This window comes from Myodes glareolus, chromosome 19 (assembly GCF_982192425.1).
Source record: "Myodes glareolus chromosome 19, mMyoGla1.1, whole genome shotgun sequence".
Taxonomy (NCBI): Eukaryota; Metazoa; Chordata; class Mammalia; order Rodentia; family Cricetidae; genus Myodes; species Myodes glareolus.
This window is the reverse complement of record NC_142044.1, coordinates 29,677,228-29,703,348: the sequence shown is the minus strand read 5'-3', so window position 1 is coordinate 29,703,348 and position 26,121 is coordinate 29,677,228. Positions and strand designations below refer to the sequence as shown.

The 26,121-nt window shown below is 50.0% G+C and overlaps 1 protein-coding gene across 4 annotated transcripts in view; it reads left to right on the top strand.

Moving 5' to 3' along the window:
- St3gal1 (ST3 beta-galactoside alpha-2,3-sialyltransferase 1) overlaps positions 1 to 26,121 on the top strand; it is a 76,519-nt gene that overhangs the window by 42,944 nt on the left and 7,454 nt on the right. For all 4 annotated transcript variants that reach the window (XM_087898832.1, XM_087898833.1, XM_048457405.3 and 1 more), the window contains exons 3-6: positions 6,291 to 6,345; positions 22,415 to 23,280; positions 24,061 to 24,257; positions 25,467 to 25,646. In XM_087898832.1, the coding sequence (XP_087754958.1) occupies positions 22,975 to 23,280; positions 24,061 to 24,257; positions 25,467 to 25,646 (683 nt within the window). In that variant the 5' untranslated portion in view covers positions 6,291 to 6,345; positions 22,415 to 22,974. The remainder of the gene's footprint in view (positions 1 to 6,290; positions 6,346 to 22,414; positions 23,281 to 24,060; positions 24,258 to 25,466; positions 25,647 to 26,121) is intronic.

Genomic DNA, 26,121 nt, shown 5'->3' with positions numbered 1-26,121 from the left:
TTTAATTTTGATCAAATTACTTTATTGAATTAGTAGTGCTAATTGGTTCATTGATTAGTGCAACCAAGGAGCTGTTTTAATTCTAAGGTTGAATTTTAATTAGCTGCATGAAGCTTTGTAGCACTGGAAGAGACTGTCTCGCCGGCTAACGGATCAGTGGATCAGCACGCTGGCAGATGCTGCAAAGATCCTAGCATCTGGACCAGAGACAAGGACTTAGTACCATGCATCACAGCAGGGTGCCCGCATTTCCCGTTTCCCATTCTTCTTGCCATAGAGACTCGGGGCTTTTTTACACACCTGTTCACTGTTTAGACTCACAAGCATTGAGAGAAGAAGAGACTTCATCTTGTTCATGGAACCATTACCAGGATCAGAAAGGGGGCCTGGCATGTACTGGGGACCTGGTCATTCTTTGCCAAGTGACCACTGGATGCTCGTGCAGCTTATGAAGCTAGAGGACTGGACCAGATTTGGGCTGAGAATCTTGCTCTAGGAAAATCTCTCTGAACTCGGAAGGGTCTTTCTGATGCTCACAGCTCAGATCAGCCTCACACTGTGTTTCATGGTTCCTCCCAGTGGAGCCTGAGGCAAGGGGTCAGTGCATGTGGGTTAACTAGGAACAGGGCCAGGCAGAAGGAGCTGCAGAGCAGGTGTGTGTTCCCAGCCGGGGCTGGTCTGTACTCTGATCAGCACAGCACAGGGATGGCTCAATATTGAAGCAAGGGGGCCAATTTCCTGGGTTGGTGGGTTGGAAAGGAAGATTTCTCAGGTGAAGCAACTCCTATTTGACAAGAAATTTGAGCAGTAAGTAGCAGCAGGCAGGGCTTGTTGATCAAGAGCCGGTCCAGGGCTTTCCTCAGGTTGCAAATGAATCCAGTGACCCATGGGGTTACTTTACCAAACAGGCAGGTTTCAGGTGTTCATTTCTTTGGTTGGGATCCAGCTACTCAAGGTCCCTTGGGTCCTGTGGATTGTTGTAGAGATGCCAAGTGTGACCACTCTTTTCCAGGCATAGGAGTTTGGAAGTAACTCAGAACTGGGTGCATGCACAGTGTGAAGTTCTGGCAGCCCACTCATGAGGGTGGGGGCTCTTGACATTGGCCTGAAGGCAGCATGGGGCTGAGAGCCCTTGCCTCCCCTGTGTGAGCAGAAGGCAGCAGGATGGCGCTTGGCTCGTTCTAATCCACATTCTTAGGCTAGCCCACTGTATAACCTTGGGGAGAACATTCCCCAGTCTCAATTTCTCCTTTAAGAAACAGATGGGGGAGGGGCAAGGGAATCACTTGTATTCAGCACGTGCCTTCCTAGGCTCTGTCCCTTCTGTGCCTGTGTGTGCCTAAGGATGTCAACCTTCCCTTCCCAGCTGCCCTCACTATCTGAGTACAATGTGAACCTCTCATCCCATGGGCCCGCGAGTAGCTGCTGTAAGCACATGTGAAAACAGCAGCGATTTAGAGCCAGTTCCTCGGTGCCTGTTTTCAACCCTCGTGCATCAGGTGTCATCCTGGTCTGTCCATCCCTAGCTCTCCTTTGTCAGGCACAGTGTTGAGAACTCCGCACTGTTCTTGCAATAGCCTAAGAGCATGCGTGTACCTATCCATGACATCACAGACCCTCCACTGCCTCTCTCCCACCCTCTCCTAGAAATCAGGCCACACCCTGCAGCAGCTCTCTTAATTTACAGAGTATACACCCTGCTTTGTTCTTGGGCATTCAAGGCTCTTTCCTCCAGCACCTCCATCATGTTATACATGGCTGCGCTCTCTCTTTCTCTCGCACTTCAAGGCCCAGTCACGGTGGCCCATGGTCACAAGGTTCTCTCTCTTCTAGTAAAGTTCTGAAGGGTAATTCCGTGTCCACTCTTTTCTGTGAACCTGAAGTAATGACTGACACCACCCTTCTTTTGCACATGAACACCAAGAATCAGAGACGTGAAGTGGCATTATTCATGGCCATTGAGGTGCTTAATGTCACAGTGGGTGGATAGAAGCAGGTTTCCTGACCCCCTCCTCCATCCTTATAAATCAAATGCTTGGTGGTAGAAAGTAGTCATTGCAGAAGGGACTCTGGATCTGTAAGCTTAGCTGAGTAAAGAACAATACCCTCTACTTAGCAATACCCTCTACTAGTAGGGAATTGTGCTCATGTAAGAGGTGAATGAGCTGTTAGCTGCATTTTCTCAGCCTTGCTTTGGCTGAGGGCAGTCTCTAAATGCTGACTAGCTTCTGTGATACCTGAAGGGACCACACAGGCACATTGGAGCCGTCTACCAGAGATGGCATGCGTCGTTGCCAGAGCAAGTGACATGACCACCTGATGTTGGTGAGTTGGGAGCATGTTGTCCCCCTTATCATAAAGGGGTGGGGTAGGAAGCCGGGAATATAAATATTTGCACAGTAACTTTGTCTGCCTGCCAATTGACTGTGTAGCTGGATGCCTAAGTCTCACCTGTGTCTCTTGGCTGTTGTGTGACTACCAGCATCATAATCTACTTACTAACCTTGTACCTCAGCCTCCTCATCTGTAAGGTGGGATCATGGCTAGAGCTCTGCATTCCTTTGTCCGGGGCAGCCATGGCAAAATACCATCAGCAGAGGGAGGGCTCATAGGACAAAAACGTAATACTTCATGTTCTGAAGACTGGAAATCCAAGATCAAAGTTTTAGCGTTGGTTCTGGTGAGGGCTCCTCTGGACTTGCAGGTGGCCCCCTTTCTCCACTTCCTCACAACCCTTCCTTTCTGCCGAGGGTCTAACAGAGTCACTGAACCTAGATTTTTGGCTCTAGTTTTCCTGCTAAAGGGGGTCTGGATTTATCCAGGTCTTTCAATAGTTTCTGATGCTTCACATGCATTGTCTTGTACTTGAGGCTCTTTAACACAAGCGGCTCAGCAGTGTTGGGAAAGCACCATGTTCTTGACCTCCTCGCCCTCCCTGAGCTCACTGTTTTTAACTATTGTAATGATAACTGATTCTGATTGAGGAAGTCTCAGCCTCAACTTCCTTATCTGGGAAGCAGGTCCAAGGAAATGTGAACATCTGGCCTCAGGCGGGTGATCATGGTGGTGGTGGTGACAGTGGTTAGGGTGATGATGGTGATGACAGTGGTGGTGATGAGGGTTAGTTTCATCAACTTGGTATCGTCTAGAATCACCTGATAAGGAAGTGTAGATTAGGTTGCTCTGAGGGCATGTCTGTAGGGGATTATCTTGATTATATTAATCAAAGTAGAAATCGGCTCCCTGTGAGTGGCAGCATTCCCTAGGAAGGAAATTGTACAAAGTGGGTGTTCCCGCACTGTTAGGTTTCAAAGAAACCAGGGACAAATGACTAGCTGAGGTGCCTATTAACTTATTAAAGCAAACTCTGACTGCAGTCTCTGCCAGCCTCAAAGTACCTGCTATAGAGTCCTGGCTGTTCTCAGAACTTCTCACCCTACCCCTTACCCTAAACTTCTTCAGCCCCTGTGTTTCACCTCCCTTTCTCCAGTTTCTCTTTCCCTACTAGCTCAGACATTTTGGCTGTGCACTCTCTTTGTTCTCTGTGCCCTCTTAGTCTCTCTCTCTCTCTCTCTCTCTCTCCTCTCTCAAGGTCAAGTCTATTCTGCTGGCCATACTCACTCAGTCTGGAGTCTTTCAGATACCTCTGGTCTTACCCTCCCTTATAGCTACAATGAAAACCTTCTCCTCAACCATACCTAGAATCTGTCATGCCCTCCTTTTCCTTTGGGCACCAGATGTATAAAATGAGGTCATGACCACTCTAAGATATGGTTGGGGAGAAGGTTTTTGTTGTAGATCTGAGGGGGTAAAGAGCCAGAGGCATCTGGAGGAGTCCAGAATAGATAGGGAGAGAAAATAGTAGACTGAATAGGAGAATGGACCATGAAGGGTGGGGGAAGAGGAGGGGAAGAGATGACCAAGAAAGAGGGGCAAGAGTGAGGAAGACAAAAAAAAAGAGAGAAAGCTGAGAAGCTGAGAGAGAGAGAGGGGGGGGGGGAGGGAGGGAGGGAGAGAGGGAGGGAGGGAGGGAAGGAGGGAGGGAGGGAGGGAAGGAGAGAGGAGAGAGTGCGAGAGTGCGCGCAAGCACCTAGCCAAAATGACAAAGCATGTAGGAATGAGAAGCTGGGGGAAGGAGTGTCTTTTGGACTTGACAGGAATCCTGAACTTTTTAAGACTGGAGGAGGCATGCTGACTGCAGGCATACACCCATTAACCTCTTGTTTTCCGTTCTCGGCTGGTTGCAATGTGACCAGCCCCTTCAGTTTTCTGCTGCCTTGGCTTCCTCTCGGTTATGGACTGTGATCAGGAATCGTGATCCCAATAAATGTTTTATTCCTTAAGTTTCTTTAGTCAGGGTATTTTATCGTAGCATCAGAAAAGAAACCGAGATAGATGCTGATCATGATATTCTGGTGTTCTGTGTGATCATGATCGCGGTGGTGGTGTGTCTGATGATAGTGATGAGGTGATGGCCATGTTTGTAATGGTGATGATTATAATGATAGTGGTGATATTTTTGATGGTGATGGTGATATTTTGATGATGTAATAGTGATGGTAGTTAGGAGGAGGAGGCAGGGAATAACTATTTGTACATTACAGTAGTAATGTTTGTGATGATAGCAGTAGTGGTACTGGTCATGGTCATGACAACGATGGGGGTAAGGGTGGTGTCCCAGCCGTTAGCGAGCACTTACAATACACATCTGAAGTACTGTCTTTATTTTGGCCTCTGAATCTTTCCAGCAACCATAGGAAAGAATTATTATTGTCATTCTTTATAAATGGGGAAAGTGAGGGGCAGCCACATTCCGTGACAGGGGGGTGTGAAGCCACTGAGTGACAGCCCTGGGCATCTACTCCCATAGTCCGTGCCTGTAAGTACACATGTGGCATGAACATCGCACGCTCTGGATCATCCACTGTTGGTAGCAGCCCTCAGCTAACCCAGGTTCAGAGCCATGGAGGGAGCATTCTGGCACAAGAGAAGGGTCGGGCCTGGCAGGAGAGCTTTCAGTCCTAGGCAGGAGCAATTGTTCAGCTCAGCACACTTGATGTTTGGTGCTGTCCTGCCCATCTCAGAACTTAGGACACAAGCTCAACCAACCATCAGCCCCCCTCCTTCTCAGATTCAACTTCTCTCTACAAACTACCTGATTGTCTGCTTCCTTCCTGCAAAAGAATGTTCTGGAGTCAGAATTTCTTTCTGCCTCCTGCCCCCGTGTGACCTGTGACTGTTAAGTTTAGGTCAGGTGCCTTTCAAGCCATGTTCCCCTGCAGCAGCTTCCACACTCAACTGTTCTGCAATTCCCATTGCTATGGGGGAAATAACAGGCACCCGGACAGTCTGTCTGAGAGTCTGAGTCTGTCCTCCTTACAGGAAGACTCCTGAGACCCTAAGCAGAGGGCCTGCATGTCACATCTCCCACATGATGGACACACATTAACTCTAGGGCAGAACTTCTGCCTCCCTGTGTTCCCTGGGAATCAGAGATAACCTGCAAGCAGGCACGGATAAGGGGTTACTTATCAACTACCAGGCAGGGGACTCCCTCCCCCACCTCTGAAACCTGTAAAAACCCCTCCCCCATCCTGTGCTGTGTTTCTGTCGTGCTAAGAACTTGCCCAATCAATCTCTTACCCCAAAGAACAGCCTAACTCTGGACCCCATTTCTGAGACCCTTACAGCAACACTCAGCAGGATCCTGAGTCAGAAAAGTCATGGCCTCTGACCTGGGATCTGAGCTCAGACTCTGTCCTCATGGTCCCCAGTCCCCCAAAGTGCAGCTGACATCTTGCCTGCTGCCCCCTCCCTATGAGGCGGCCACTGCCCTGAGGTTGGGGTGTGTGTTGGGCTCAGCCCCTATTTGTGGTCCCACAGGAAAGGGCCAGTCCTGCTTCCATGTCTGCTTCCAGTCCTATCCATCCCCCAGGAGTGGGAGGAGCTGGACCTGCCAGCACCCCCTGTAGTTCAGACTCTGGGCCAGGTGATCCACATTTAACATTTGGGAACTGAAAGTGAGCTGAGAGGTCTAGTCTCCAGAGCCTTGCTCTTTCCCTTCTGAACAGGAAGTAGAGACACATGGCTCTGTCGCTCTGCCCTGTGCTGTTTTAGATACTTGCGTATTCTTCCCTGGCACTGAACAGTTAACGAGGCCATCACTCCACTTTCAGAGTTCGCATTTGCTGTGTAAGGCTGAGCTGGACAAGCTGCAGGAACCCTCTCCTTGGTCCTACAGGCACTGGCCCTCCTGCTGGTGAAGCTGAGCCATTGTTTCTGTTTTTCAGATGAAGACACTGAGACTCAGAGAGGTCAAGGGACTCCACTGACGTGGCACAGCAGGTAAGAACAACTCTGTTTTCCTTGACTCTAGAAACTGCTCCGCGGTCTCTGGGATGGTGTCAGACTGATTGTCTCCACCAAAGGCTGAGCTGTGGCTTTCGTGATTTGGTGACCTCACGCAGAACTATGGCTTACTGGGAAGAGCTATGGGGCCTCGAACTAAGAAGTGGGCTGGCCCGTGGTTGTTCTGAGGAACAACCCAAGTCCCGGGTGACTGGCAGAAGTGTACCCACCTCCCTCAGGAGATCTCTAGGAAGCCGAAGGCTGAGCAGCAGAGGGGCCGGCCAGGCGCCTCCTCATGACTGTCTTACATCCTGCCTCAGCCACAGAGGTGCCCACAGACACATCTCACCCTCGAGTGACACAGCCTTGGGTGGTTGGACAGTTACACCACCTGGTTATTTTTGGTGAATTGGTTTTGCAAAACCACAGGAAGTCCCTCCCTCCCTGGAACCGATAATTTGCTTAGCGGGGGTCAACCAGAAAAGAAAAGCTTCAGACTTAAGGCCTCAGGGTCCTAAGCTGCTTGCTCCAGGTGGCTGCTGATCTTCCTCTCCCCCCACCCCCGTTTCCCCCCCATGAGGTCTCAGCATCTCCCACCCCTTGTGAGGCCCAGGCAGAAAGAACCTGGCTCTAGGCCCTGAGTGTTCCCGGTGCCCTAAGTCACTGTTCTCAACTGGGGGCCCCTGGGCAAGGCAGACTAGTGAGCTCCAATCTCCCAGGTCAGCAGGGGACACACAGAAAAACAAGTAACTTGAGCCCCAGTGCAGAGTCATCTCCTGGTTAAGGCAGGGGAAATGCTACAGAGCCAGGGGGAGTGGCAGCAAGGTGACTTTAAGGTGAGCAGGAGAGCCTTTGGGCAGTCCTGGAGGCAGTGATGAGTCAGTTTAATAAAGTCCTGCCTCGCGGGTGTGAAGGTCTGGGTACAGTAACACTTGCTACCTTAGCACCAGGGACACGAAGATGGGCAGATTCCTGGAGTTCGCTGGCCAGTCAGCATAGCCCAATTGGTGAGCCCAGATCCCTCTCTCAAAACCCAAGGTGGATGGCTCCTAACAAAAGGGACATCACACGCACACCTATGCACACTCATGCATCTGCACACACATGTGCACCTGCACAGACACAAAATAGCAAGCAAAGTAGATGCAATGAAAGGACAAGACTCTGGGGTCCAAAAGACTGCTCGGTAGACAGCAGTGTGTGCAACGACCCCGAGTCGGGGATTCTACTTGGTACCCCGTTACCCATTGCCCAGTTCCACCTTGATTCTCTGTGTGTTCGGTACCCCCCACCTTCTCACCCACACAGCCGCCACTCCTCTCTATTTTCCTCTGTGTCTTCTCCACGTGTCTGTAGGACTGGGAGGGAACAAGAAAAGCCAGACAATGGAATGGGACAAAGGTGTCTCTGACAGGAAGCCGTTTGCTCATCCTTAGTCCACTGTCCTCAGTGAAAGTGTTTCATTTTGTTGCTTTGCATTTCTGCTCAGAATGCATTTCAGAGATAGGACCGTGAACCCTCTGAGCCTCCCTGTGTCAAGGCCGTAATGTCACGTGGCGCAGGAGGCTCCATTCAGAAAGCAAGAATGGGCTGCTGTGTGGTGCTGGCCTCAGGGAGGGAGGCCCAGCAGGCAGAGACTGGAGCTAGAGGGGTACAGAGGCGTGGCCTCTATCCAGTCTGCTTCTCCGACATGCAGGGCATTGTCACCTGCCGGGCTCCCGCTGTCCAGTTCCCACAGCTGCTCATACTGTAAGGATTGTACTCAGAAAGTTGAGGACCCCAAGTCCTGGGCTCAGTATCTCCACAGACTGTTGGACATCCCTATGCCGGTTGTGTCCTCTCTGCGAACCTCAGATGCTGAAGCCGGGAAGGGGTGGCATGGGGAGTGTTTCTCTAACCCAGAAATGGACAGAGCTTGTCTCCCAGGTGGGCAGCAGTGAGCAGGGGGACAAGGCCCCTGGTAACAATCACTTTTTGTGTCAGGCTTCTGGCTCTCAGCACAGAATACCTGGGAACAGCAAACCCTAGCACTGCCTAGGGCTTCCAGGCTGGAGCTTTGGACCCTAGACCCTCCAGGGCCTGGGGATGCAGAGGTTGAAACTCATCCGTGGGAGCAGTTGAGCAGTTCTTTCTCAGGGGCCCAGAAGGACTTATTAAACCTTCCACGAACTGAATTTCATTCAGGTGGAAAAAGAACAATCAGAAAGCCATTCTGCCTGGATCTAGGCTTGGGGTGCCTGTAAATATCTCATAATGGATGCGACCAAAACTCCAGCCTTGTGGGATGCAGCGCAGCCCTGCTGCACCCTCTAAGGAGCAGGCTGTGGCTCTGCCAGGGAGCCTGCTCCATTGAGCATCATCAGAGTAGCCCGACCCACACGCCTGCTATGAAACAGATCCTCATGAAGGTCAAGGACCCTGTACAGGACTCCAGCACAGGCTCAGACATGAGTATGCTCTCCTGACAGACCCGGGAGTAAGAAAACTGCAGTGTAGACAGCAGTAGGTGCTAAGTCCCAGAAGCAGGGAGTGCATTTGGTGCCCCATTGACCCCTCCCACCTTGACCTCTGGGTGTTTCCTCCCCCGCCTGCCACCATCACAGCCACTGCTCCACTTTGCTTTCCTTTGCCTGTCATTCCCAAGTGCCTGTTGTCTTGGACTGTGTCAGGGGACGAGAAAAGTTTATCAGTTGAATGGGGCCAGGACAAAGGTGTCTCTAACAGGAAGCTCTTTGTGGGGAACCTTCATCCTAACAGACTTTACCCACTGGGTCGGCTAATTCATTCTTGTAGTCTCCAAAATGTAAATGGTTAGAAATTTCCCCCCTCACTGTCATGTGCTGTAACATGACGGCCGGCTTGTTGGAGTTTCTGTCCCGCCCAGTACCCCACAACCGGCAAGTCCCAAAGAAAATCACAGAGTCTACATTAAGTTATAAAACTGTTTGGCCCTTAGCTCTGGCTACTTATTAGCTCTTATAGCTTATACTAACCCATTATTCTCATCTGTGTTAGCCATATGGCTTGGTACCTTTTCCAGCTGTCAGCTCACATGTTGCTTCTTCAGTGGTCTGGGCAGGAATGGAGAGGGAGCTTCCTGCTTCCCAGAATATTCCTGTTCTCATCGCCCCACCTCTACTTCCTGTCTGGTTGACCTACCTATACTTCCTGCCTGGCCAATCAGCGTTTTATTAAAATACATGATTGACAGAATACAGACAATTCTCCCGCACCAATGTGTTTCCTTCCCCAGTATGTGCCCGAAATCCATTAGTTTACCATGGTCCTGCTGATACTGGTAATTTTGTCTTTTTCAGTCAGGTCGATTTTGTGTCTGGTTCCTTCTATCCAGTAACTGAAGCATCCCAAAGACCCTGTAGAGGCAGAGACCCCAAACCTCCAGGGAAGGCGATGCTGAAACCTGGGGTGCTCCAGCTGGGAGGGGCCAGGGATAGAGATCTGCTCTGTCACCAAGATGTCACCCGGAGTGATTTTATTAATAAAAATATTTGGACATGTGGGTAGAAGAATAATAGTGGTTCATCATCTAGGACTTAATTTTTATATCACTCATGAGCAAATGTGCTACCTGATCTCTGCTTCCTTGAGGCTTCAGAGGGCATAGGGCTCCAGTCTCACTTTCCTAAGTTCTAAGAGGCAAATAAAGGCCCGGACCAAGGCTTACACATGCAGTGGGTTGCAGTGTGAAGCAGGAACTGCAAGTGGAGGGTAGCACCATTTTGCAACAGAGGTGCAGCGCCTTCCATCCTGGCCTTGTAGGAGTGTCCGGACAACTCCTGAGAACCCAAGAGATGGGAAGGAACTCTTTCAACTATGGCAGCCTTGGAAAACCCAATTACTAGGTAGAGGTTGAGTAATTAAACATCAATAAAAGTATCACAGCCTCAGTTTCCTCACTTGTAAAATGCAGGTGGTGCCAGCTGTCCAGGTGGTTGTTAAAGGCATTCCTCGTCACTCTTCTGGGGAAACACAGTGGGAACAAAGAAAGTCAGAGCTGGGGAAGCCAGCAGCAGAAATGAGGAAGTTGGAAGAGGCTTCACTTCAGGCCCACCCTTTCTGCTTTGCATAGCAAACCATGATGTTTGCTAGTTGCTATGTGATCTAGAACGCAAAGGTGATAGACAGTTTGTCCAAGAATCAACATCTTGATTTGAATGGAGGAGCAACCTGTTAGGGAAGAGCCCCTGGGCAGGGCAGAGAGACTGTGCAAGTCCCTAGGCTTGTTAGCTCGGAGGAGTTGCTATGACTCTGGAGAGCTGGAAAGGCCCAGAAAGGGGAAGAGCTAGACAGAAAGAGAGCCGGCTTGGGTGGGATTTATTTTTTTATGTTTCTTAGTCACTGCTTGTCTTCTTCCTGATGGCTAAAAAACAAAGCCTTTTCCCAGGGAGAGCCTTTCTTTTATACTCCCGTAATCGCAACACATAGCACTGCAGAGACATGGTAGGGGCTACAGCAAATACTTGCTAATGATGGCATTAATGTCTTCGTGGGAATTCATGGTATGTTAAAATAACCTTTAAATTTTTAAACATTTTATTCTCTGAGAATTCAGTGTGTGTGTATACTATATTTTGATCCTATCTACCCCACTCCCCTCTAACTCTTCCCAGACCCCCCCCACCATGTCCCTCCTCAATTCCATGTCTGCGTTTTGCATTTTTAAAATTTTAGCAATGTTCCTCAGTGTTGCCCTTATGTGGATGGGTATAAGGCCATTCACTAAAGCGTGGTCGCCTCCCTGAAGAAAATTGGCTCTCCCTCCCCCAGCAGCCATAGGTGGAGCTTCATGGGTGCACCCTCTCATATCTCTCTCTCTCTCTCTCTCTCTCTCTCTCTCTCTCTCTCTCTCTCTCTCTCTCTCTCTCGCACATGCGCGCCTTCTGCTTGGTTCTGTTCAGGCAACCACAGCTGGTATGAATTCAAGCATTCTGGGGCCTTGTCATGCCCAGAAAATACTGTGTTTCCCGTGACCGCTATCTCTCATAGTTTTCCCATCCTCTCTTTTGCAACCCTCAGCCTTCGAAGGGAAGAGTATTGGCACAGATGTTGCATATAAATGTGTGATGTAGATGATCACTCCACCATGGCTTATTCTCCACGCTTGACCAGTTGTGAGTGTCTCTGTACTAATCACCATCCAGTGCAAAAAGAAGCTTCTCTAATGGAGGCTAAGTGATATGCCAACCTCTGAATAGAAAACAAGTATTTAGAAAGTCGTTTTGATATTATGTCTGTTCGGCAATATAATAGTAATAAATTCTCTCCTAGAGCCTATGGCTTCACCAGCCATGGAGTCTTGACTAGGTCTGAGTTCTGATCTGTGGAATGGGCCCTAAATTCATTCAGAAATGATTGGTTACTCCTGTAGACATGATGCCACATTTATGCTGATGTGTCTTGCCAGGATAGTCATTATTGTAGCTCAGATTGATCAGGTAGGATCTTGTAGACCTGATGTGTGTTGGGATTGAATTACAGGTACTGAGGGGTCATGAGCTTTGGGGGCAGAGAACAGCTCAGGAAACAAAGAAAACAGGAGCCTGGGGCTAGATTCTGTCTTATGTTTGGGAATTCACAAGTCAGGCTGTAGATGATTCCAGATCCTGGCAGAGGACATGAGACTTCCGGATTAGGAAGAAGGTCCTGCTGCCCAGTGGGAGAGCTATGCAAGAACAGACCATGGACCTTGTGAACCGTCACTCTCTACACTCACAAGGGAAGCCAGTTCACTGGCACAGTTCACCCTTTCAGGGCTTGATTATTCATCCTCTTCGCTGAGAATCCGAACTCCAGAGTATACATGTAGACACGCTCACACACCCTTCCTTCCTTGTCTCCGCTTGAAATTTTCCAAGTCCTATTTTTCCACCCGCCCGTTTATCCCCTGACAAAGGGAAGGATGGATTGAGAGAGGCAAGGTGACAAGGGTCAATGCAATGGAGCAAAGGGAAATGTTTAGGGCTTTTAGCTTAGTTTAGATCTGTGCCTCGTTTTTACACAGGCACACGGCGCACCTCTCTCACGTAACTGTGCTCCTGTGCCCATGGTACTGTTCTCAGGGGAAAGGTTTGTACCTCAAATTGTCTAGATGAGCCATGTGTGGAAGAGGCCTTGCAGAGGGCACTGACTGGCCAAATCTGAGGGCAGGGTTCAGGCTGAGGTTTCCAGCCCCAAGCTATGTGTGTTTCCCCACACCTGGAACATCCATGCCCTCCTACCCTCCAACTCTGGCATTTCTCTGAGAGCCACAGGGAGCTGCCAGACTTTTCCAGAGCGGCCTCTCTCTCTCTCTCTCTCTCTCTCTCTCTCTCTCACACACACACACACACACACACACACACACACACACACACACACACACACACACCGTGCTGGGAGGAGATAAAAGGACACCTGTATATTTTAAAGGCAAACGGACCAGAATGCGATGCTTGTAAAACTGTGCTCCCGACACAGAGGTCCTTTGATAGGCAGCAGGAGATGGGCAGTCCAGTCCTCTCACCCCTCCCCCATACTCAGAACAGGTCACAGGGTGGGGTGGGTGACAATGTCTGTACTGAATACCCACCTGCAGCTGGCTTGGCCAGCTCCCACTGTGCCACCAGCCAGCACTGGTACTGGCTCAGGGCACCTCTCCCTCATACATGCTTCCTCAATTAGACGGAGGGTGTAGCATCTGTGGTTGCCTTGGGAGGTGCAGGACTGGGTGGGATGACCCTCACTTTCCCATGTGGAATCTCCGGGGCAGGAGGCTGCTGTGCCCCTAAAAGGAACCTGGCACAAGATCTGAGAGGCAAAACCCAGCAGGAAGAACTTGGACTTTGCAGTCACGCTGCTTAGGCGGCCTTTTAGCTTAACTCTTAGAAAACATTCCACACTGGAGCAAGGGACTTCACCTTTCTGGGCTTCATTTTCCTATGTAAAGTGGGCACATTGACAGGCTGATTGGACGATGCAGAATAAAGCTGCTGGTGTTCTGTTCCAGGCACAGAAGTGCTCAGGTCTGGAGAAGGGGCGGGCAAGGTCTGCATTTTCCTCGGTGTTACATTGTCTCAGGCATGGGGAAAGGCGGCAGGCTGTGGTCTTGCAGCCGACCTAGGGCCTGATCTCTTAATGAGTTCTCCCCATGAAACCCGAAGCACTGTGATCATGTAATGATTGATGAGGAGGCGCCTCTGTGGCCGCACACTGCACCCGGGAATCCATCAGGTAGCATGGTGCTATCAGCGTGTCTCTGGCCCTCAGCACGTGGTATCCATCACAGGCATGGGCAGCATGGTCCAGGAGTCATGTCTGGTTTTGACTGGGGGGCTTGTCACTTATAGTGTGACAATGACTTATAGTCTCTGCTCTTCCCATCTCCATGTCGCCAGTATACCAAGAAAAATTAGCGCTGAGCTGCAAGGCTGCAGTTTGCAGAGCCACCCAAGAGATCAGACTACATACTGGAAACAGGTCCCTGGGCGGTCATCTCCGGCACAGGGCTGCATGGCTGTGTTCAGGCTTCTCTAACACAGGTACACATGGGGAAACACTACCAGTAGCTCTTCCCTTGTGGCTGTGGTGCCCCTGTCTCCAGGGCTACCCTAGGGTTAGGAAGCACATTCCGTGATCCACGAGTCATCCCTGTTCCCTGCCTGCTAGAACTGCCTGCTCACACTGCCTGGCAGGCCACCCTCTATTTCCTGGCTCCACCCCAGAGCTCAGGAGGGCTATCCACTGGTCCCTAGCTGGTCTACTCCAGCCTGGTACCCCAGTACTCCAAGAGGATTGCTTAGCAATCCCTGCCTAGGGCATTGCCCCTCATTCTCTGAGTTTGGGGGGGATGCCAACAGGCAGCTTGAGTGTGGTAAGCTGTCACATGAAAGGGTAGCTCTTTCTGATGAACTTTTGTTCACCTCAGAGGCTTAGGCAGCTTCTTCGAAGACCCCCTGCACTTGGGGGAGTGCCTGAACCCTCCATGTCTAGGTGACTCTCACAGGGAGCTGCTGGTGAGTGCTGGGCTCTACACCATCCCAGGCCAACTAGAGGGAGTCCCAGCCTCTCCCAGAATCTTCCAATGCCAAGAGGTACAGTTTTCCTGTGGAAACGAAGGGAGTGTGCCCAAAGGACCCTCTTCGAGTCACATGGCAGCTTTCTGAAGCTAAGCTCCCAGCATTCTGGCTGCCGCTTCTCACTCACATGATTAGAAGCAGCCGACAGCTCCGGAGCCACTGGGAGGAGGTGGGGATTCCTAAGCAGCCTTTCCTGTGCTCTGGTTGCCGCTCCGTCCAAATCAGGGATGCCCTAGAAGGACCTGTGTGTCTGGGTACCCAGACAGCAGGATCCCTCAAGTTCCCACTCGTGCTCTTTGCACATGGTCAGACTCCGGGTGGAGCGCCCTTGCCCCCGCATAAGAAGATTTGTGGACTTAAGTTCCTTTTGTGCCGCTGAGAGTGTAAAAACATCACCTGACCGCTCCCCATGTGACTCTAATCCTGGTTAATCAGTCTAAAAACTGTGTCCTGAAGTGTTATCCGTGTTTGAATGGCGTCTTTGCTGCCCACCCTCCCAGCCAGGAAACCAGCAAGGGAGAGTCAGGAAAGACTTGCAGGTGTAGCCAAGGGTTCTCCCATCTGCCAGCACCTCTTGGTTATGGAGAGATGAATGAGAGAGTGTGCAGGAAGGAACAGGGAACCTGAGGCCCCAAAGGAGACAAGCTTCCTTGGTCTCTGAGATGAGATTAAACTGCTCTCTAGCCTCCGTTGGAGTGTCTAGACTCCAGTCATATATAGTGTATGTCATAGTGAAAGACCCCCCCCCCAAGAGTGGGGAGACTCTCACTCAAGTCTCAGGATACCCAGGAACTCACAAGAGATCATCATTGCTGCAATCATATGAGGTTTATTGACAGGAACCAGTGCACTGGGGCCGAAACTCATTTCCCATGCAGGGGTAGAGGAGTTCAACCCCAAGTAGCTGGGAGAGAGGGGGTATTTAGGGGAAGAAACCACAACCCAAAGAGGGTAAGGAGGACATCATTGGAAAATTCCGAAAATACCAGTGATCATCACAAGGGGGTAACTCCCCGTCTCTCAAGATTATTCTTAAGATTATATTCTAACTTTATGGTCAGCTAGTTCCTGTAACAGAGTCACTGAACTGGCTAACCTAGATTTTTGGTTCTTCTCTCCCTGCTAGATTCTTGGCTCTATTTTTCCTGCTAGATTTTTGACTCTATTCTTTCTGCTAGAGGAGTCTGGATTTATCCAGGTCTTTCATCAGCCCTGACCATTCTCTCACACTGGCTGTGGCTTCCCTTTGCCTTCATTTCAAATCTGTATTTCCCAATATTCCACGACTAGGCCATATCCCTGTAAAAGGAACGGTGGGCTGCATTCCCACCTGGATCCTGGCTAGCTTACCCCCGAAATAATTACACAGAAACTGTATTCTTTTAAGCACTGCCTGGCCCATTGTCTCCAGCCCCTTATTGGCTAACTTTCACATATTGATTCAACCCATTTCTAATAATCTGTATATCACCATGAGGCTGTGGCTTACTGGGAGGATCCTAACCTGCATCTGTCTGAGAGAGGAGAATCATGGTGACTGACTCATTGCCTTCTTCTCAGCCTTCTGTTCTGTCTACTCCACCCACCTAATGGCTGGCCTATCAAAAAGGCCAAGGCAGTCTCTTTATTAACCAGTGAAAGTAACATATAGACAGAAGGCCCACCTACATCATATCCCCTGGCTCAGACACTCAAAGGGTACTCATTTCTCCATCATCCTGACTGGTCCCATTGCCAGTACCACATGCTGAGTTGACCCTCAGTCTTGCCCTTCATCCCTCATCCATACCAAGCGTCAGATGTCAGCAGAGCCATTTGCTCCAAAGAACCTTTCTTGAGCTATCACTGGTCAGCCATTTCAGAGTCATTAAGTCTTTAGCGAGGCCTTCTGGGAGGCACTGGCCCCTCTGAGCAGTTTTAACCCAGAAACTGTCATGTTATTTCCTGGCACTGGCCCCAGTCTTTGACTCCCTTATCTGGTGGTAAAGATGACACACATAGGTAGATTCATTACTTTCCTGCTGCTAAGATAAAACACCGTGACCTAGACAATTTATAGAAGGAGCGTGTATTTGGGATTACTGATTTAGATGATTTAGTTCATGGTGGTGGAGCAGAGGCAGCAGGTGACAGGCATGGCAACTGGACCAGAAACTGGGGGCACATGTCTTGAACCACAAACACAAAGCAAAGACTAGGATTAGGGCAAAGCCTTACGCTCTCAGAGCCCGCCTCCATGGCATACTTCCTCCGGCAAGCAACTGTCTCCTAAGCCTCTCTAGACAGTGTCACCCATTGGGGACCAAATGTTCAAATGTCAGAGCCTATAGAGGATGCTCTCATGTCAGCTACCACATCAGCTGTGTTCAGAAGAATACTAGAGGCTCTCAGGGGACAGGGACAGCAGGGTGACAGTGAAGGGCTGACTTAGGAACCAATCACCCCTCCTAGCCTTGACCTTGAGCAAACTCCCTTGGGTCAAGGGAGTGTATAGTGTGAAATACAGTGTTAAGTAGGGCTGAATGTTCCTATCAGTTCCAGCTTCCTCTTCAACAAAGCCGGAAGCTGCTATGGCATTCTCTGGCTGCTCACACACCAGTCGCTTTTCTCATGGGTGTAGCAAAGTGTCTGACAAAAGCAAGTTGAGGCGGGAAGGCAGGGGTGCTGCATACTTTCTGTTGTTATCATAAAGGACCATGACTCAAAGCAACTTATTCGAGGGTCTGTTGATTTGTCGTTCCAAAGGGAACGCCCATGATGGCCGCAGAGACATGGAACAGGAAGTTGAGAAATTACATCTTTATCCAGTGCAAGAAGTGGAAGGAGAACTAGAAGTAGAGCCAGGCTATACACTCTCGGAGCCACCCTCTGTGGTGTCCTTCCTCCACCTTCAGAAGGTTCCATAACCTTCCCAAGCAATGCCGCCAACCAGAGAACCCTCTGTGGTGTCCTTACTCCACCTTCGGAAGGTTCCATAACCTTCCCAAGCGATGCCATCAACCAGGGACCAGGTGTTGAAATATGTAAGCCTGTGAGGGACATTTTTCATTCAAACCATCACATTCCACCCCCTGACTCTCACAGTCTCGTGACCATATCATAATGCAAAATGCATTTAGTATAACTTTAAAAGCACCCCTCCCCCCGTCTTTAAACTGTTTTGACCCTGTTTGTGGTTCAAAGTGTCTTCTAAGCCTCAAGACAATCTCTTAACTGTCACTCCCCGAAAATGGAAAAGCAAATAATAAACAATGGCCTCCCAGGGCTTCCCTGCCTCTTGGGGCTGCCTTCTAATGGTAGAACCCCACTCCTGTTACAAATTTCTGTATGAGTTACTTTGTGTTGACGTGTTAAAGCATCACAACCAAAAGTGACTTACAGAAAAAAAGAGTTTATTTGATTTATGGTTCTGGTGAGTGTCAGGAGAGTCCATAATGGCATGGCAGCAGATGACCAGGTCAGAATTCTGAGGGCTCACAGCTTTATCTGCATGCAGAGAGCAGAGAGTGACCAGGAGAGAGAGAGAGAGAGAAAGAATAAACTCTCTCAGTCTTCCGGCTGACGCCCTTCCTCCAGCAAGCTTCCGCCTGCTGAAGAGTTCATAATCTCTCCCAACAGTGGCACTGACAGCAAACCAAGTATTCAAATACACGAACTATTTTTATTCAAGCCATCCGTAAAGGGTTTGTTTTGGCTCGGAACTGGAGGGTGCAGATCATCTTGGCAGGGTTGGTACCACGGATGGATAGTGAGTGGGTGAGCGCATTGTTCCCCAGTCAGGAAACAGAAGAATGGATGCTAGCGCTCGCTCACCTAGCTTTCTTCTCAGTCGGTCCAATATGTTGTCGCCTATATTCAGTGTAGGTCTTCCCAGCTCAGGTAAGCCATTCTAGAGAAAGTCTTTCATAGTAATCCTTTTTTTGTTGTTTGTTTGTTTGAGGCAAGGTTTCTCTGTGTAACAGTCCTGGAACTTGCTTTGCAGACCAGGCTGGCCTTGAACTCACACCACCTGCATATGCTTCCCAAGTGCTGGGATTAAAAGCATGCATCACAACCAACTGGCTAGTAATCCCCCAAAAAGATTTATTTTCATCTTTGATTTATTTATTTAGTGGTGTGTGTGTGTGCGCGCGCGCGCGTGCACGCAGGTTCCTATAGAGGTCAGAAATCTACATCAGATCCCTCAGAACTGGGGTTACATACAGGAAGGTTTGTGCTGCCCAATATGGATTCCAGGATCCAACCCTGATCTTCTGCAAGAGCAGCAAGTGCTCTTAACCTCTGAACCATCTCTCCAGCCACCTCCTTCTGCCTTTGTAAGATTTATTTTACTTCCATATCAATTCTAAATCTGGTCTACTTGATAGTGGAAATTATTCATCACCCCAGGCATAATATACACAAAGGCTGTTTGCCAGTAGATCTTCTGGGATAGACAGACCAAGGAGAGGTAAAATGTGCAGTCAGATGGGCTGCTGGAATAGGAATAAATCGGCAACCAGGTTTGATTGGAGATGTCCTAGGGGTCTGACTGCAAGGCAAACACTGAGGATCCGATCTGAGAGCATATAAGGAAAATGAGTGTTCCTCACAGACCAGTCCTTTGCAAAGTTGAGGGAACCGGAGACCTCAGGTATTTGGCTGTGACCAGGAAGCTTCAGGAGACCACTAGAGAACACAAATCTACCTTCAGACTTGAGGTAAGGAGGGTCCTGCAGTCCAGTGCAAAGCCACCTGCAGCCTACACCACTAAGGTGGGACAGAAAAAGGGCCTTTCTCTCTCTTCTGTATGCCCAGACATCATTGGCTGACTGCCTACAGAGCTCTCTGGGCAAGAAGAGCTCAAAATGAGAGTTGTTCAGGCCCAGGCCCTCCATCACTGGAAATAGGAGTGAATATGGAGAAGGCCAGGTAGTCTTCACCATGGTAGAGAGTAACCCAAACCGGGGTCCAGGTCAGCAAAAAGCATCTCTAAGCAGGATTGGTGCATAGTCGTGACAAGTTTGAGGAGGACACAGCCATTTGGAAGCAGATACCTCCCTAGGCCCTGGCCATCCCATACTTTGACTTTCACTACAGAATCCTAGAATTGTCCTGAAAGATTTCTGAACATCTCCGGTCTGCCAAGTTCCCCAGGAAGTAGTAGCTGGGCATCTCTTCGGGGCGGGGGGAGCTAGTCACCTAGCGTCAGCAGCAAGCAGCCTTGAGTGGTCCTCAGCTGCAGGCTCTGGGTGTCACAGGAGCTGGGGCAGGCCGCATTTCTCTCCAGCTGTGACTCACTGGGCCGTGGGTTCTCCAAATGAGGGATTAAAGCAGAAGTGAGACACACCCCTGCATGAGAACACAGCAACACCAGAACTTGATCAGGAGACAGTCTTTCCAGGGCCAGCATCTTCTTCCTGGAACTTCTTGCTTGGCACAGAGCAGATGTGTCAGACACAGGAAAGGGAGGGGGAGCAGTGTCTAGACTTTTCATTCCCTGATCTGAGAAACTGATAATGAGGACCCAGGTTCAAGTTTGTGTGAGCTCCGTCAGAGGCTTTCCCACTGAGTCTCAATGCCATTGTCGGTGCATTGGTGGAGATAACTTGTTTTAGTGCACATTAGGTGCCAGGAAGCTCTGCTCTTAATTTCTATAGGTCCTTAAAACACACACACACACACACACACACGCTTTTAAAAAATGTGATCACTGTGTCTTAAGGAACAGACCTGGGTTCAGAGAGGTAGACTGACTTACCCAGGTTCTCTCAGCAAGGAAAGATAGACTCAACATTCCCACCAGGCCTAGCTGACCACAAAGACTATGCTCCAGTTAGAGTCCAGTGCACAGGGCTGCTCAGAGCTCTAACAGGTGACAGCTGGAACCCTGAATTGCAAAGCAGAAAGAACAGTGTTGGCCCCATCCAACACTGCTGCCCGGAGCTCTCAGGGTGATGGCATCTCCAGGGAGCTGTCAGCCTCACATGCTCTAAAGGGCTGTGTATCTGTACTCCCAAACGTGAAGGGAGAGACTCTAAAGGGGAAGGCGGGTGGAAAGTGGGAGCAAAGCCACTGTGAGGGAGCCCACAGGGCAGTAGTTCTCAACCTTCCTAACACTGTGACCCCTTAATACAGTTCCTCGTGTTGTGGTGACCCCCCCAACCATAAATTTATTTTTGTTACTACTTAAAAACTACAGTTTTGCTCTGTGATGAATCATAATGTAAGTAGTTTTGGAGATAGAGGTTTGTCAAGGGATCGTAACCCACCCGTGAGAGCCACTGCCCTGGGGTCTCAAAACTAGCTATAAGATCCCTGGATCAGCCTCAAAGCCCACATGACCACTCTCGAAGGTTGAGTGTTTGCTGTGTCTCACACACCATATGTTCGGACCCGTTTCTCCTGGGTTCCCAGAATGCACTGAAGAGCCAGCTGCCACCACCTGGAGGAACAGAGGTACCAGAGGCAGGGGTTACCCTGGCTTGTATTCTTTGATGCCTGGTGTCATTTGGTCCTTTAAGTACCCTTGCCCTTGAGACAGTCCAAGCATCTTGTTGGGTTACATTTTACACAGAAAGCATCTGGGATTCAAGGAAGAGAAGCAGCCATGACTTACGTAGTGCATGCACCGGGTGCCCTGAGCTGGTCCTCCTTGCGCCCGTCAGTCTTTCCACACAGGCCTGGAGGAACACTTCTATTTTCTGGATCCAGGAAGCAAGGATTAGAGAGGTGAAGGGCCCAGCCCACAGTACACAGGAACTGTGGTGTGGTCTCTACGACTGTTTTTACTCTGTTGCTGTTGGCAGGCTTCACTCAAAACCTTCCATGATAAGAATAGGTGGTGCCAAGTATCCACCGACCAGGATGGAGCTGCAAGCAGTTTAGGGAGGGCTCTTGCTTCTCTCTAGCATGTTGGAGGCCTTCCACTGGCCCCGGTCTTACTCTCTGCTTTCTGGGTCTGTCCACATGAATCCAGCGAGTCAGAACGCAAAGGCCTGAAGAAGGTCTGCTTTTCAGTGACAAAAGACAAGATTTTGCCAACAGTCACTGGCCACGAGTCAAGGTGATTGAAAAAAGAATTTCTGACACAAAGATAATAAAAGAGATACTCCTGGGTCCTTCTGGGCAGCCCAGGAGCTGTTGAGGTCCCAGTTGTTACTTTACCCCTTTTGACCCAGACTCCTGTTCAGGTCTACAAAAAGGGGAGATACGTCGGAGTTCATTGGGGCACCTCTGTCTGACCCTTTCTCCTGGCAAGAAGCAGAGTGGCTGCCAAGCAGAGAACTCCAGGTAGAAATAGCCAAAGCTTAAAGGGTGTGGATTCCAGAGAGATGAGAGATCAAGTAGCGTGATAATGGGAGATAAAGCGATGAAGCTGCCCACCTCCTGCATGCAGTGGGTGCTGACTCCCAGGTGGTGGAGTCAAGGCCAGCAAGGGACCAAACAGAGCCATAATGGAAGGGATGGAGAGATGGATTTAAGTTCCTCGGTCTAAATCAAGTACTGAGAGGATATGCCCATTGCAAAGCAAATCTCCAGGGAAGGAACTTGGGTTCTGAACCATGGTCCCCCGTTGGAGGCACTTGCTCATATATAAGTTGCTTGGGTTCAGAGTTTAAGAAGCAGAAGACTGTCATTGAGAGACCTAAAAACTGAGCTGCCATTGTATTCGGTGTTTTTGTGTTTGTTGTTGTTTTCTTGTTCTTTCTGGCTGACAGAACACCTGCCAGAAACAACTTGAGGGGGGTTGGATTTTCTGTGGCTCATGATTTCATGCTCCATTGGTTCATCGTAGCGGGCAAAGCCAGAGCGACTCCATCTTTGGCGGCGGGAGTGCTGGCACACTCTGGTGGATGGGAAGGCAGAGTTCAGGCTTGAGGCAGGAAAAACTGGTGCTGTCCAAGCCTACAGGAAGCCCCTGAGGCTTGTGGGAAAGTGTGAAGAGAGAAACAGTCCCCAAATCAAGGTTACCGAGTTTCGTCTTCTTTCCTTCCTCCTTTTCCACACAGATACTCACCAACCTCGGTACCTTCTTGGAGATGTCCTTTAAGTTCCCATCCCTGATGACAGCCTGGGAAACACAGCGCTCTAATTAACGATTGTCTCAAGCCACACTTTCTGGAGGAGGGCGGCCAAGCAGCCGGCCCCACATCCTGTACCAAGACTTTCTTACAGGTTCTTCAGGGGTTCACTCGGGCTGAGGCTTACACCTTGATCCCTTTTGCGTGGAGGAGAGCATTGCTCTTTCCAGCCTTCATCAACATCATCAAGCCACATTGTCAACTTTGCTGGGGCTGCAAAAGAGGCCGACCACGCTGTTTACCCAAAGGAAGACAACACAGTCACCGACTGCATCTCCTGGTCTGCCATCACGTGCCACACCGAGATATCCCAAGCCTAGACCTAGACATGTCTCCAGCAGACCAAAGTTCACCCTAGCTGCCTCAGAGGTCTCCCCTTCCTACTACCTGCTCCTGCGTCTCTGGAATCTGCCCGTCTCCACACAGGGCCTCTCTCCTTTCTGTCACCACCACTCCCATCAACACCGAGGACCCAGTAAAGTGTGGAGATGGTGAGCATGAGAAAGAGGAGCCTCAAGTGGCTCACCTTCCTCCTGCTTCTCCTCTTCCTCACGTCCTTCGTCTTGAACTACTCGAGCACGGGAATGACCGCTGCCTGGTTCTCCAAGTACATGGTCCTGGGCTTCTCTGACAACTTACGCAAGCTCATCAAGTCCCAGCCGTGCACCTGCACACACTGCATCAGCGAAGGCAAGGTCTCGCCCTGGTTCGACCAGCGCTTCAACAAGACCATGCAGCCGCTGCTGACAATTCACAATGCTGTGATGGAAGAGGACACGTACCAGTGGTGGTTGGTGAGCAGAGTCGGGCCTGGGAGCAGAGGGAGGGGAGGCAAAGGCTAGGTCTGGGAGACCTGAGGACCCACCAAGCATCTGACAGCATTTAGAATGTCATTTGCAGTCATCCCTTCACTCCGCAATTGTTTATTGAGCATCTATCATGTGTAAGTCAGAGAAAAACCCCACTGCTTCCCCCGCCTGTGGTTCCCATAACCAGTCCTCATGGATCTGGTGGGCTAAGGCATCAGAAGTGAGTGACCATGGGTCACAGTCCTGGGGGCCAAGGTTCTTTACCCCCATGCCTTTCTCCTGCTGCTGCTACTGACTGTTCGTGGCCCACATCTGCAGCTCCTGGTCTCTGCTCCCCTATTCCATGGTTTTCGTGTGTCTCTGGTATCCTCTCCTGGGAAGGACTTGTGGCCTTGGCTCTAGGGTGCACCCTGAATCCAGGCTGGTCTTTTCTGCCACCAGTAGCAAAACTAGATCTTAGCAGGTGATAGGAATGAGAAATGCAGTAAATATTGTGGTCCTCGGTGTCTGGGGATTGGTCCTTACCCCTTCCCTTGTACCCAAAGGTCAGCTAAAATCCTAGTCTCACACACAGCAGGTATCCAGAGAGTCCCTGTAGTGTGGATGCATGAGCTTTCTTCCTGTCTCCTGTCTTGGAATGTGTGTGACTGTCACTAACCACCTGTGCCTTCACAGTTAGTATCTGGGTTCAGTGGACAGGAAGCCAGCCTGCCCAGCCAGAGGCAATGAAGCCAAACTAACCATCCTCTCTGTTCTCCGCCCCAGAGGCTCCAGAGGGAGAGGAAACCTAACAACCTAAGTGACACGGTCAAGGAACTGTTCCGCGTGGTACCCGGGAATGTGGACCCTGTGCTGGGCAAGAGGCTGGTGGGTTGCCGGCGCTGTGCAGTCGTGGGAAACTCTGGGAACCTGAAGGGCTCCTCCTATGGGCCTGAGATTGACAGTCACGACTTCGTGGTGAGGTGAGTACTGGATGGACCCTTAATCCAAGCCCTGGGAACCTCAGAGGACAAGACTCCAGGCCTGGGCCCCAGTATTGATGACCTCTGGGTCTCAGTTCCCCCCATCTTTCCCTAGCAAGGTGACATGCAATAAGGAAACCTTGACTAGAGATGTTAAAGGGGATGGTGACTTAGTACCTAAGGCCTATTGAGTGTGCAAAACTGATCTGAAGCCTGTGCTTCTGTGGCCCAAATTCATCCCTAACTTTCAATCTAGACCGTGACCCGGAAGCTTTTAATGTCAGCTTTGCTTCCTCTGTATCCCATTGGAAGTGGCATCTCAGGAAAAATCACCATGTCTCCTTTGGGTTTTTCATTATCCCTATTCAGAAGTGTTCTGGGACACAGAGCATAATTAAAGGTGGGACTCAGTATCCCCCAGATATATGTGTAGATAGATAGATAGCGAGATAGATAGATAGATAGATAGATAGATAGATAGATAGATAGATAGATAGATAGATAGATAGATAGATAGATACACACACACACAAACATACGTAGATGGTGGGTGGGTGGGTGGATGGATGGATGGATGGATGGATGGATGGATGATTGGTTGGTGGATCTAGAATCTAGGACGACCTTATTTCTGCATCCTTGACTTCATGTCGATAGGCCCGTTTCCTGGCTTTCAGTGTACCTAGTATCATAGTGGGAATGCCTACCATGAGAGGCAAAGTCAGGTTCAGAGTCAGGCAAACCTGAGTTCAAAGCTGTAGCTTGGTAGACAGCTTGTCTGGGCTCTGAATCATTGAATACGTGCTTTTAGTAGGTGTGACACAGGGCAAGATCCACCCTACTTGCTTTTTATAAAAAACAAAACAAAACAAAAAAAGCCCTCGGCCTCTGTCTTGATGAACAAGGTCTGGAACTTGGCCTCACGCATGCTAGGCAAGCTATCTTCCCCTAACTGAGGTACTTGCCCCTTACCTCCAAACTGAGTTGTTCACACTGACTTTGAACTTGCCATACTTCTGGCTCTGCCTCCCAAGTAACTGGGATTTCCGACCTGCTCTACCAAGCTTCTCTGGCCTATGTCTACCATGTTCCCATTGCTCACATGGGGAAACTGAGGCCTAGGGAACAAAGAAGCTCACCTGTGGGTACCACACAGGTGACTCCACCTCCAGAATCCTTACCTCATGCATCGCTTTCCTCTCCTCCCAGGATGAACAAGGCACCCACGGCGGGCTTTGAGGCAGATGTTGGGAGCAGGACCACCCACCATCTTGTGTATCCTGAGAGCTTCCGGGAGCTGGGAGAGAATGTCAGCATGGTCCTGGTCCCCTTCAAGATCACCGACCTGCAGTGGGTGATCAGCGCCACCACCACGGGCACCATTACTCAGTGAGTTTCTCTAGTGACTGCCCTATGCCCATCTGTCTCCTACCATGGCTCATTCTGGCTGGATGTCCCTTAGGATTCGTCTCCCCCATGCCTCCTAGTACATACGTGGCTGCTGCTATCTCCTTGGTTGATCCTACCTGACTTGTTCACCCTCCGTTCCAAGAGCCTATTATGGTCCATCCTCAGTGCTGAAAGCCCCTCGTGGTGATAGCTCCATGTCCACCCTCAGTTCTGAGAACCCCTCGTTGTGATAGCTTCATATTCACCCTCAGTTCTGAGAGCCCTTTGCTATTAGACTGCAGCACAGAGTGCTCAGGGCTGCTGAACACACAGGCTGTGGCTAAGTCAACATTGGCTCTCCGAGAGTAAGTGCTGCCATCTGCTCCCCAGGCGAGGTGCCTATCATTTGAAACTTGGCGTCTCGTTTGGTCCTCCCAGCAATGCTTCTCATTAGCTCTGGCCTCCAGGGAGCAAC